The sequence below is a fragment of the Meles meles genome, chromosome 19 (genome assembly GCF_922984935.1).
Source record: "Meles meles chromosome 19, mMelMel3.1 paternal haplotype, whole genome shotgun sequence".
In the NCBI taxonomy this organism is placed as follows: Eukaryota; Metazoa; Chordata; class Mammalia; order Carnivora; family Mustelidae; genus Meles; species Meles meles.
In genome coordinates, this window is record NC_060084.1 from 36,044,891 (window position 1) to 36,057,806 (window position 12,916).

General features: G+C 40.2%; 1 protein-coding gene across 2 annotated transcripts in view; it reads left to right on the forward strand.

Moving 5' to 3' along the window:
* The first annotated feature begins 1,588 nt into the window (after nt 1-1,588).
* Nucleotides 1,589-12,916, forward strand: part of SHCBP1 (SHC binding and spindle associated 1) — a 28,966-nt gene continuing 17,638 nt past the window's right edge. For both annotated transcript variants that reach the window (XM_045988144.1, XM_045988145.1), the window contains exons 1-5: nt 1,589-1,713; nt 4,648-4,815; nt 4,998-5,113; nt 6,790-6,998; nt 12,033-12,125. In XM_045988144.1, coding sequence (XP_045844100.1) covers nt 1,605-1,713; nt 4,648-4,815; nt 4,998-5,113; nt 6,790-6,998; nt 12,033-12,125 — 695 coding nt within the window. In that variant the 5' untranslated portion in view covers nt 1,589-1,604. The remainder of the gene's footprint in view (nt 1,714-4,647; nt 4,816-4,997; nt 5,114-6,789; nt 6,999-12,032; nt 12,126-12,916) is intronic.

Below are 12,916 nucleotides of genomic sequence, written 5' to 3' on the forward strand. Positions count from 1 at the left end.
AATCCTACTACCTGTGGTGTTTGTGGGTGGGAAGATTAAAGGGACAATAATGAGAAAGCTAACTTCATCTTCTAGGCCTGTTGCTTGTCTTGATTTTATTGTTTTGTGTGTTTTCACCTTGTGGAATTCAGTAAATATTTGCTCAGTGAATGAATAAGTTTAAGGTCAGACACTGTACACAAGAGTCAAAGAAATCGTATTTCCTGGAAAAGCTAGTGGAATTAAGTGCAGGTTTCCACAGATGCCTCCCCTGGCTCCATTTCATTTTAGTCACAAGGGATCTGAGGGACATTAGCCCAAGGTCTTCCTCCTAGCCAGTAAGTGGATACATTTTCCCTATGACAACACTGTGCAGCCTGTCACAACCAGGCTCTTGTCCTTCTGTGGGACTCAGCCCACACTGTGTTCTGGTAACCTCTTGCCATTACCGGCCCACCTCAGCTCTGACGGGTCATGGTCCTGCTGAAGCATAAAGGGGTGGTTTCTGGAGTTTGGCTGGTTTATAATCTTGGCTGTGCTGGGTTAAATTGGGCAAGTTAGTTTACTTCTTGGTAACTCAGTTTCCTCAAATGTAAAATGAGGATAATAATATTTCCTCTCTCATAGGATTGTTTTGGAAGACTGAATAAAATAATGCAGGTATGTAATATACAACATGATGACTATAGCTAACAGTGCTGTTTTATCTATAGAGAAGATAAGAGACTAAATCCTCTCATCACAAGGAGAAAAAAAATTTTCCTTTCTTCTTTCTTTTATTTTTATTGTATCTGTCTTTGAAGATGGATGTGAGCTGGACCTACTGCGTAATCATTTCACAATATATGTAAATCAAGTTGTCACACTAAATGCCTTAAACTTAGAGGACGATGTAGGTCAATTATTTCTCAGTAAAACTGGAAAAAAAAAGGTAGTATAAGTAAAGCATGCAGGAGGGTGTCTTGCACCCAATACTCAATACATGTTAGCAGTTATCATTGGAGATTACAGTTGCCTTTGATTAATAATTATGCATAAACCATACTTTTACTTACTAAATTTGATTTGACATTCTTAGAAAATAGTGTGTGCATACACAGCAAAGGAGAGAGAGGTGGCGGGATGTTGAGAAAGACCGAGTCTTACTTTTAGTGATGAAAAATTCACAGCCCCCTAGGTCAATATACTATTACAACGGAAGATAAGTTTCTGACAGGTGAAGGACTTGATCAAGGTGATACCACTAGTAATGGCGGAAACAAGTCTAAATGCTATGTTTTTGGATCCCCAGTTCAGTACCTCTAATGCTAATACCCATTTCCAGGATGGCTTGGTAGTGTTTCGGAAGTCATCCCAGATTGTGTTCCAGTTCAATTTTGCCCTCGTTAGTCACAGCAAACAAAAGACCGAGAGCTTGAACGAGAACAGCAGCGGTTCGTCCGGCCAGTAGGTGGCGCAAAGGCGCTGTTACCGGGTGAGAGGCGGCGGGAGGGGGCGGAGCTCGTTCGGAAATCGGGCAACATACGCTTTCCTTTAATTGGCCTGAGGGCCTCGGCCCACCACCCAATCAGAAGCGTCTGCGTCGTCTTGTTCGCGAGCTAGGCGGCTGCCCGCGGAAATTTGAAATGGCTGACGGATTGCTGGCGGGTGGCGGGCTGGGGTCGCAGGCAATGACAACGCAGCCGGAGCGCACGGGCTGGGCGGTCGAGGAGGAGCCAGCGCCCCTGGAGAAAGGTGAGCACCCGTCTTGTCAGGGCCGAGGAGCCGCCTCCTAGCAGCCGACCGTGTCCGCGGTGGCTTAGGGCAATCGGGACCCTCTGAGGGCGCCTGGGTCTCATAGGCCTTCCGGAGCGGCTGGCCAGGGTGGCGGCGGTGACTGTGAGAGGCACCGACCCCTTCTCAGAATGTCAAGGTCGGGAGGTACCCTGGGCATCTCCCCTTCTCGCCCCATCGGGCTTCAGCTTCCTTGACACTGAAAGGGGTTGGGCCCTCTTAGGAATTCCCAACAGGGATGTCTGGGTGGGCTTCCGGGTTTTTTTGCGCGTTCATCTCTGGAGAGACGTCTCCTCTTTTTCTTCTCAATCTTAGAGGAGCTCATGAATCCTTTCCCAAAAGAGAAGATAGTAAACTCTTGGCCTCGGTAGCTGCCCTGAGCACTGACGGTAGCTGACACGCCCAAAGTTAAGGGAGCCAGGGTGGGGCAGAGTCTAAAAATAGAGCCCGAGTGTAATTTTCAGTGCTGTGTACCTCTTTATGGAGGTAACTTTATGATTTTTTCCCCCTGATATTTTAAGCTGTTCAGGCTTTTCCTTTAACATTTTCAGTTGGATTATATAGTGGAAAGAGTCCTGGCAAAGGGAGAAAACATACATGTGATTTAATTCCACTGCTGATCCCTCTTGTGAACCGGCAAAAATCACTTGGCCTCAGTTTTCCTGTCTGGAAAACAGAGCCAGTGGTCCTACAGACTTGGTGAAGAGGAATTGAAATAATGTGTGAAAAGCAGTACTTTCAAAGTGGCTGTGAAGAATTGTGCCAAAGTAAGGTAGTCTTTGCTTTTTTATATTGTGTTAAAATACACATAAAGGTTACCATCTTACACCATCTTAATCCTTTTTAACTGTCTAGTTCAGTGATGTTTAATATAGTCACACTGTTGTGCAGCTATCACCACCATCCATCTGCATAACTCGTCTTCTTGTAAATTGAAACTCTGTACCCGTTAGACAATAACTCTCCAGCCTCCCCTCTCTCAGCCCCTGGCTACCAGCATTGTACTTTCTGTCTCTACGACTTTGACTACTCTGAGTACCTCAAGTTGATGAATTCATACAGTGTTTGTCTTCCTGTGACTGGCTTATTTCATTTAGCATCATGTCCTCAGGGTTCATCCATGGTGTAGCAGGTGTCAGCATTTCCTTCCTTTTTAAGGTTGAAAAATATTGCTTTGTGTATAGATATCACCTTTTGCTTATCCATTCAACCACTGATGGACGCTTGGGTTGCTTCCACCTTTTAGCCATTGCGAATAATGCTGTTATGAACATGGGCATAGAAATATGTTTTGGAGATCCCACTTTCAGTTCTTTTGGATATATACTCAGAAGTGGAATTGCTGGGTCTTCTGGTAATTCTATTTTTAAATTTTTGAGGGACCACCATACTGTTCTCCATAGCCCTGTACCTTTTCGTTGCCTACAGCAGTGTATAAGAGTTCCTATTTATCCACATCCTCACCAACACTTGTTTCCTTAATAGTTTTTCTTATTTTTTTTTTAAAGATTTTATTTATGTATTTGACAGACAGAGATCACAAGTAGGCAGAGAGGCAGGCAGAGGGAGAGGGGGAGGCAGGCTCCCCCCCAAGCAGAGAGCCCGATGTGGGGCTCGATCCCAGGACCCTGAGATCATGACCCGAGCCGAAGGCAGAGGTTTTAATCCACTGAGCCACCCAGGCGCCCCTTCTTACTGTTTTTGATAAAAGCTATCCTAATGGGTGGGAAGAGAAGGCATTATTTCTCTAATAAACATTTATATATAGTATTTGATGGGTAGGTGATTGACAGATAATTTATTGAATTAATGAATTGAAACAAGCATGCTATCTTCATCTTTATAGGAGAGGAAGCTGAGGCACAGAGACATTGCCACACAGCTAGTGAGGTATTGATGTTTTCTGAGGCTCATGTGCTTTGGCATGTGAGCAGTAGACTTGAGTACACTGTGGGTCATTTGTGGGATCAAGTAGTTCTGGTGGCCTGAATAGAGGCAAAGAAGTCGAAGGAAGGAGAAAATATGAGGAGCAAGGGGCAGTGGGGTGGGGTGTGGTGGAGAGAAAGATTGCTGTTAATAACAGTCTCAGATAGTCTCCCTGAAACAACCTGTGGAAACTATTTTGTCAGCTTAAATGATACCCTCAGCATTGTTTATTTAGTAGTTTTGTCTATTAAAAACATCATATTATACAGAATTAGATATGCCACTGATCAAATCATGCCTTATGAAACATAATTACATGCAGCCCAAACCTAATGTGATTAGCATTTTCTAATCCTTCCTTTAGACACAGTCACTGAAATTGGTGAGGAGAAACCTTTAGTAAAGTACTTTTAGCGAAGTAAACCTTATGTGTTATTAAGCATCTCTCATCCCTGTTTATTGAGGGACCATTGACAGACTGATATTGCAGAAAATAAAGGGCGGCTTCTGCTCATTTGTGAAGGAATATAGGAAACTAGCTCCTAACTTTAATGCAGCTTTATGGAATTGTTTTGGGGAAAAAAATAACTGTAAGCTATTTGACCATTTTAAGTTGGTAGCTATAGTAAGAATCATAACTTTATCCTTTGAAGGAGATTTTTAGTGATTGCCAGTGAATCAAAAAACCCTTTTTCTCTGCCTTCCTGAAAAACTTCACAGAACAACAAAGACTTAACCTATGAAAGATTTTAAGTTCTTATTATTTCAAAGTAGAACTTGGATTTTAAGATATTTTCAAGTTTGGAAAACTGATTTCTTCTGACAGTGATGAAGGTAAATAAAGCATCACACCCACATCCTTATTTGTATTTTGTTTAGAATTTCTGAGCAAGGATATGAAATTAGAAGCCGTCTGTAAGCACTGGAAGTGTCTGGGATAGTTAAGCCTGCTTATTTTTCTTCTTTTAGCTCTGTTCCAAGATGAAGATTCATGCAGTGATTGCAGCAATCATGATAAGCCAGGTTCTAGTTTACCAAGTTTTGTGCCTGAAGGAAAGACTCATTTTCCAGAAATATTCCAGACAAGTCAACTTTTGTTCTATGAGCGATTCAGAGCTTATCAAGATTACATTTTAGGTGAGTAGGTTTTTTGTTGTTATTGTTGTTGTTTGTTTGTTTTTGTTTTGCTGCTTTTAATCTTTTCAGTTTACAAGTAGATTTTAGTCTCCAGATTGCCAGTTAGTTCTGAGAAAATGGATTTACTAACTTTTCTCTGCTTTATGCAGTCTCAATTCTTATTGTGTTTAATTTGTTTGTAGCTGACTGCAAGGCCTCTGAAGTAAGAGAATTCACAGCTGAGTTCTTGGAGAAGGTCCTTGAACCATCTGGATGGCGGGCAGTCTGGCACACTAATGTGTTTGAGGTGCTGGTTGAGGTAAATTTGATTCTGTTGTTAAGACATTTGTCTCTAGCTAAAAGCACTTTCCTTCAGACTGTTAGAGCCAAAGTGCTTATTTTTAATTAAAGTTTATGAACTGATTGAAATAGCATGTTTTTCACATCTAATTGTCATGGTGTATGAAGTGTTCCGCAAATTTTAAAGGCAGCCAAGGAGGAGCTACTCAGGAATTGAGGTGGTTAAAGTCCCAGTGTCCTTTGACAAGGGGAATGGATTATAAACCTACGAAGTGGAGGAGGTATTTGAGACCATTTAAAAAACAGAGAGACCTCATTATGAAGTCAACGGAGTTTCAATTAATTTTTTACCTTCTTAGTTGTAGCCCATTAAGTAGCTCAAACCAAACAGGCATTTTAAAACTGGCCTATTTTTTGCCTAACAAATTTGTAGATATGTGGTTAATCTCTTGATAATATGTCCCATTGTCAAAAGTAAAAACGATCTTATTTTTCAACTGACTGCGCCTTTTACACTAAATTTGCACTCTAATTACAGCTGTGAATTTTTCTCAGTATTTTGTTAACTGGACCACAGAAAACCCTGTTAACCTAAAATGTTAAACCAGGGAGTGAGAATACAAGTTGTTGCTGCAGCTCTTTGAGAAAATGACATCATTTACTGCAGTGATTATGGATGAGGCAGTGGGTTGCAACTGTTTCTGGTGACTTAAGTTTTGTATTATGTTACTATGTTTGGTGGCAGAAAGGCCTATTAATTTGATTATAATAGTGTTGTCATTGGTTGTGTCCTCCATACATGTCCAACCCTCAACCTCCACCCGGATCCACTCTCCCAAAGTTGTCAAAGTCATTTTTTTTTTTTTTAAGATTTTATTTATTTGACACAGAGAGATCACAAGTAGGCAGAGAGGCAGGCAGAGAGAGAGGGGGAAGCAGGCTCTCCACTGAGCAGAGAGCCCCATGTGGGACTTGATCCCAGGACCTTGAGATCATGACCTGAGCCGAAGGCAGAGGCTTGGCAGAGGCTTAACCCCCTGAGCCATCCAGGTGACCCCAAAGTCATTGTTTTTAAAAGAGAAACGTGTCAAAAAAAAAAAAAAAAAAAGAGAAATGTGTCATTCTTCTGCTTAAAATCTCTAATGCATTGCATTTACCAAAGCCATGGTGTTGGCTTCATGGCTTTTCATTGTCTAGAGAATAAAAAATCCAAGCTCCTTCCAATGCCGTTTCTGTCTTGATTTCTTTGCCCTTTTCTCTCGCCTCATCTCCTGCTGCCCCTCCCCTGCCCATTTCTTTCCTTTAAATACTGCAAAAAATACTGCCTGTCTGCTGCTCCAGCAGCCAAGCTTTTCTCTGCCACAGGGCCTTTTTACCTTCCTGCCCTTCAGATGGCTGCTTCCCTTTCATCCTGTACATCGTAGCTAAGAAGTGACTCTGACCATCCCAGCAAAACCAGACCTACCACCCCTGTTTGTTATACTTTGTCACATGCTCATCACCGTCTTGTTTGTTTGTCTCAATTACAGTGTAAGCTCCATTTGGGTAAGAGCCAGGCCTTTCTTGTTTATTTTCTATATTATGGAGGAAGGCTCCCTGTTCCCATTACCTGCATAAAAAAATCAGGCTATTAGTAGTGTTTTGTATGTATCTTAATTTTGATTTCTATGTAAGTCACATTATTTTAAATTTCAGGTCACAGATGTGGACTTTGCAGCCTTGAAGGCAGTGGTGAGGCTTGCAGACCCATACCTCTGTGAATCTCAAGTGAGCTCTTTTACCTTGGAATGTATGAATGAGCTCCTCGATCTGAAGGAACATCGGTTGCCCCTGCAGGAGCTGTGGGTGGTGTTTGATGATTCTGGAATATTTGACCAGACAGCCCTTGCAATTGAGCATGTCAGGTAGGAAGAGAGGAGAGTTGATAAAAATAACCTTGTCGCCAGAAACTATGATGAAATGCGGTAATTCTAGTCTGTGTTATATACCGAGATTTAAAACTCATACTGTAAATTTGGTCATTGCAGTATTTTAAAATATTCAAAGATAGGGGAATCTTTTTTAAATTAAAAAGATTTAAAAAGCATTTTAAATTTTCATTTGAGATAATTTCAGACTTACAGAAAAGTTGAAAAAAAAATACAAAGAATTCCTGTATGGCTTTCATTCAGTATCCCCAAATGTTAACAAAAGATAGGAGATTCTTTGTTTGATTTGCCTATGTTTAGAAACCCTTAAAAGTTCTGGATGCTAAGGCTTATGGTTGATGTACTTAAATATGAGGAAAGAAGAGAAAGTGAAGGAGGTGGTGCACCATGTCTTGTGCACTGATAAGACATATATATATATATTTTTTTCTTTTTCTTTTTTTTTAAATTTATTTATTTGACAGGCAGAGATCACAAGTAGGCAGAGAGGCAGGGAGAGAGAGAGGAGGAAGCAGGCTCCCTGCTGAGCAGAGAGCCCGATGAGGGGCTTGATACCTATCCCAGGACTCTGGGATCATGACTGGAGCTGAAGGCAGGGGCTTTAACCCACTGAGCAACCCAGGCCCTCCTATTTTTCAAGAATGTATCTGGCCAAAGAAGGTTTCTTCTTAGGTGACTTCCAGGATCCTTAGAGGATATGTTCATGCCTTTTAACCTTTTTTGGCATACTTGATTTCCACTTGAACATGTGCTCTTCTTGTCCTTTCAGTGAGGAGGAAAGCTCCTATCTGGATTAAGCGGTATACCTTTTTTTTTTTTTTTTTTAAATTTTAATTACAGTATAGGTAATATACAGCGTTATAGTAGTTCCAGGTGTACAATATAGTGATTCAGCACTTCCATACATCACTCTGTGTTCATCAAGGGAGCATTCCTTAGCTCTCATCAACTATTTCACCCATCCCCCCAATCACCTCCCCTTTGATAACAATCATCAGATAGATCTTTTGTAATGTAGTTCCTGATACAGGTACTTCTTTTGGATCTTCTGTGTTATAAGTATATTCACTAAGGAAGGCTGACTTTTGTCTATTTAAAAATGGACTTCTATTTCTCTAGGAACTGGGAGACTGGATAATATGATCATGTTCATAGTGTGGCATAGTATCTTATAGTTTTCAGTTTTTGTACCATTAGTGAGTTAACCTGGTTTTGCTGAGCTTAATTTGAATGCTCTACAAAGAAGCAGGTTATCTCAGGCCCTGCTTCCAAGATGTTAAGGAAAATTTCTATTTGTACCCAAGAAATTTTAACGCTATATGTTCAGCATTAGGCCTAGCAATATAAATCTAAAGTACTGGCCTCTGTCCAGAACCAATATAATTAATTCTCTTATGTTTCTCTCACTTGAAAAAAATCTGTCAACTGAAGCATTTGAAGGTAAAGGGATAATTGATGAGTTATCATCAATTATCAGGGAGCTAATCTCTAGGGGTATTGAAGTTGGTAGGACTAGTATTTAGAATTAGTAATGGTATTATTTGAAGGTGAGCCTGGCACATTTATTCTTCATTTTGAGGGCTCAGATTCTGGTTAATGCCCAGAAAAGTTCAAATTATGCAGGTTTTCATTTGTTTACTCAATGAATATTCAAGTGCTGGGTCCTAAGTTGAGGGGTAGATGTGACTGGAGCATGAAGCTGACATAATCACCATCACCAGGGGCTGTCAATCTAGAGGTGGGAGATGAATCCTAATCACACAAAAGTGTATATGTGATTGGAAACTGCAGTGAGTGCAGTGAAGAGGTAGAGTGTCCTCAGGCTAGGGTAGGTGGCAATTACATGGTTGTCTCTTGAGGAAATGGCATTTGAACTTGGATCTGAAGTATTGGCTAGGTGAAAGGGGCTGTGGCAGGGGTAGGGAGGGAACAGGTTCAGGAGCTGTGAATTTAAGGTGCTGAAAGGCCAGTGTGGCTGGAACAGACAGTAATGGAGGAGGCTTAGGAAACCAGCTTAGAGGTTGTCAAGAGTCAGAAGATGCAGGGCCTTTGCCAGCTGGTTAGTCATTTTTGTCTTTAAGAGCACTGGGGAAACACCAAAAGGTTTTTATTCAAAGGTGAATAGGATCAGCTTTGTATTTTGGAAAACAAATGCAGGGAGATGGACTAAGAAGCCCAGGTTAGGGACAAGAGAGTGGACTAGGGTGGGGTATGGAGAGGATACATGGAGGCTTCCTGAGAAGGTAGGATGGCTGGGACTTGGTGGTAGAGTAGAGCTGGGGGATACGGAGATAATGAGTGGATATGGCAGAAGTCAAGGTTTCTGTCTTGAGGGAATAAACACCAGAGGAGGTGCAGATGTGATTGGTGTTTGAATGTTCTGTACAGTACTGGTGAGCTTACTACTTGAGAGGGTCTTAAAATGTAAGTATAAGATCACCAGGTAGAGAAGGTGGACAGCCAGCCAGCATGTTGCATGGAGGCTTGAAAGAGCTTTCGAAATGGGAGTTTGCATAAAAGAGGTCTGAGGTTAAGAGAGGTGCTCTAGAGCCAGATTGTGAACCCATGGAATACCTCCACACTCATTCTGAGGGTAGGAACCAGCGGTTTCTTTTTTATTGAATAAAGGTATGCTCAGGTTCCTTTTTCTTTTTTTTTTTTTTTTTCTTTAAGATGACTCTAGAGGGGGCGCCTGGGTGGTTCAGTCTTTTAAGCCTCTGCCTTCGGTCCAAGGCCAGGGTCCTGATATGGACCCCTGTATTGGGCCCTCTGATTGGCTGGCAGTCTGCTCCTCTCTTACCCTGCTCTTGTTCATTCTCTCTCTCCCTCTCAAGAAAAAAAAAAAAAAAAAATCTTAAAAAAGCCAAATAACAACAAAAGATGACTCTAGAGGATGAAGAGACTGGCAGTCTAATCTATAAAGATTAAGAGATGGCTTCATTTTCACTGCTTCTTTTCACAGCAGAACTTCCTGGCAGAGTTCTGTGTAGTCTCAGTCTGCACTTTGTGGCATTTCAGTAATGCTTCTGCCTCATAGCACCACTGAAACTGTGCTTGAGGTCATCAAAGTCCTCCTTGTTTTCCTTCCCCATCATCTCTTCTCTGATCTCATCTTGCTTTCCCTCTTGGTCACATTCTAGTTATTTGGTCATTCCCATTTTCTTAACACACTCTCCTCCCATGTTCTTAGTCATCTTGGCTCTTGCTCAAAACTTTAAAATGTTGGAGTTACCCAAGGATCCATCCTAGGTTAGCTACCCATCCCTCTATTTAATCAGCCTTGGAAGCACATTAGAATCACCTGGGAATTGTTTTTTATAAGAGTATTCCAACTAATACATGAGGATAGAATGCTAGGATCAGAATATCAATATTTTACAACCTGTAATAAATAAAGTTTCTAGGCAATGATCATGATTGGCTGCTACAACTATTGGTTGAAAACTCGTAGGGAACTTTGTAGTGGATGGATCAGGCTGACAAAACTGAATCCAATGGTTTCTTAACCTCATCATCAGAAGACATGACCAGGTGTCATATAGTTCCTAATGGAAGTACATTGTGTCTCCTTTTAAGTATCCTTGCCCCCCCCCCCCAAAAAAAATCTTTCCTAAAGCTGATCAAGTCTTTAGATCTTACTGTTTACCAGAGTGAAAGAAATAGAAGAACATGTTAGATGACTCCATGAAGATGCAATCAATAAAATTCAGAGTGTGGAAAACCTTAAATAAATTGCAAGGAGAAAAGGAGGGAAGGATAATTTATAGAATAAAAGTGATTTAGTTAAGTGCAGTGGCTGACCCTTGTTTGGATTCTTATTTGAACAAGCCAATGATAAAACAACAACAGTAACAATAGCAGAAGAGACAAACAGGGAAAATTCAACACTAACTGGATATTTGGATATTAAAGAATTTTAACTTTTTCTTGATTTAAAGATTTATTTTAGAGCTACATACTAAAATTTGTGAATGATATTATATGTTTGACATTTGCTTTAAAGTAATCAAGTGTCAGTATGGTGGGGGTGGGGAGCAAAGAAGTGAGTGGGTAAGGTAGAGATGAAATAAGGTTGCCTATGCGTTGATCATTGTTGAAGCTGGCTGATGCATACATGGTATTCATGATACTATTTGCTCTTGTATATGTTTGAAATTTTCCATAATAAAAATTTGTTAATTACTTGGATAGGTTTTAAAAAAAATTAGATTCTGTATCTACCTCCCACCCTCCCCAAAGATTCTGATTTATTGGTCTGGAATAGGTTTGGGAACCAATTTTTAAAAGCTTCTAAGACGGCTCTAACATGTAGCTGGGTTTGAGAACTGCTGCCTTGTATTATTTCCCTAGATGATCTCATCTGTTGCTTTAATGCCATCAGTAAGCTGACAACTCCCAGATTTATATCTTTAGCCCTGACCTTTCCCTTGGGCTCTGGGTTTGTTATATTCATCTTTACTCTTGACATCATCCACTTGGAGGTCAGATAGGAATCTCAATTCAAACATGGGAAAAACAACTCTGTTTTTAACCTAAACCTGTTTCTCTCCAAGTCTTTTCTGTCTTAATAAATGGCACTACCATCCACCCAATTATAGATGGTCAATAAAACTTTTCTCTTTTTTTGATTTTACTTATTTAGAGCACGAGCTGGTGGGGGGAGGGATAGAGGGAGAGGGAGAAGCAGATGCCCCACTGAGTCAACCTTGGACTCTAGCCCAGGACTCCAGGATCATGATCTGAGCTGAAGGCAGACATTCCACAAACTGAGCCACCCAGGCACTCCGATAAATAGTTCTAATTAAAGATCATAATGGAACCAGTATTGTAGAAAAATTTCTTCGGCCAATCCATAGAAGTTCTATGACTCATGACTGAAGTCTTGCATTTGTGCAGCTTTCTCTATTGTAGCTGATACAGTTGTTTTGATTTAGTCTTTAGCTTGCACCCCTCCAGAACCCTAACACTGAGCTAGTGATTAAATTTGAATGATCTGGATTTATATTTCAGGTTTTTCTATCAAAACATTTGGAGGAGCTGGGATGAAGAAGAGGAGGATGAGTATGATTATTTTGTCCGATGTGTTGAACCTCGATTGAGATTGTAAGTTAGTGACTTGTACGTGTTGGAAAAATAGCTGCCCTGGTTTAATTTTACCCATCTGGTGTATATATACTTCAGGGGCCCACACACAGAACGGGCCACCATACAAATAGTATAACCCATTAAGAAGTTATTAAATGAAACTTGTGCAAGTGCAGAGAAACCTACTTTTAGTTTATAAAGTGAGTAATAGCAGAGTTCAGGGACACTGAAGTTAAAGAGCTAACGTTTATAAAATAAAACTCAGTTGAACTGATGTGTTTAAAAAAAAACTCCCTGTGTTAAATTCAAAGACAGTTGTTTGAAAAATAGTGAAATTTGTTGAATTATAGAAGACTTCTTTTGTTTTAATTTTTTAAAAGAGAACTTTAAAAAATATTTGGCTTTATTCTAAGTTTCTACAGTAAAACACACTAGGTTAAACTAACAATTATTTCAGGGTGTTTTGTCAAGTTCTTGTCCTTGAATCCTATTTGACAAATGGATGAAAATATGAAACAGTTAATATTGGTGGTGCATAAAAATTTCCTAAATAGTGAAACATTCTTTTTCTAATTTGTTATATTTTAATAGGGAAAAATGGTTACATTACAAAAAACCCTAGCTTAGTGGTGCAACCCAAGTAGTTGTTTTGCACTGATTTTGTTAAATGTGGCATTCACATTTCCACTAGATGGTACTCTAAGACTAGGTAATTTTTCTTGTATTCATAAGTGGTAATTTAAAGGCAGTGCTGCTATAAGAATAAAATTAGAACTGGCACTCAAAAAAATTTTGTAGAAGGTAATTTT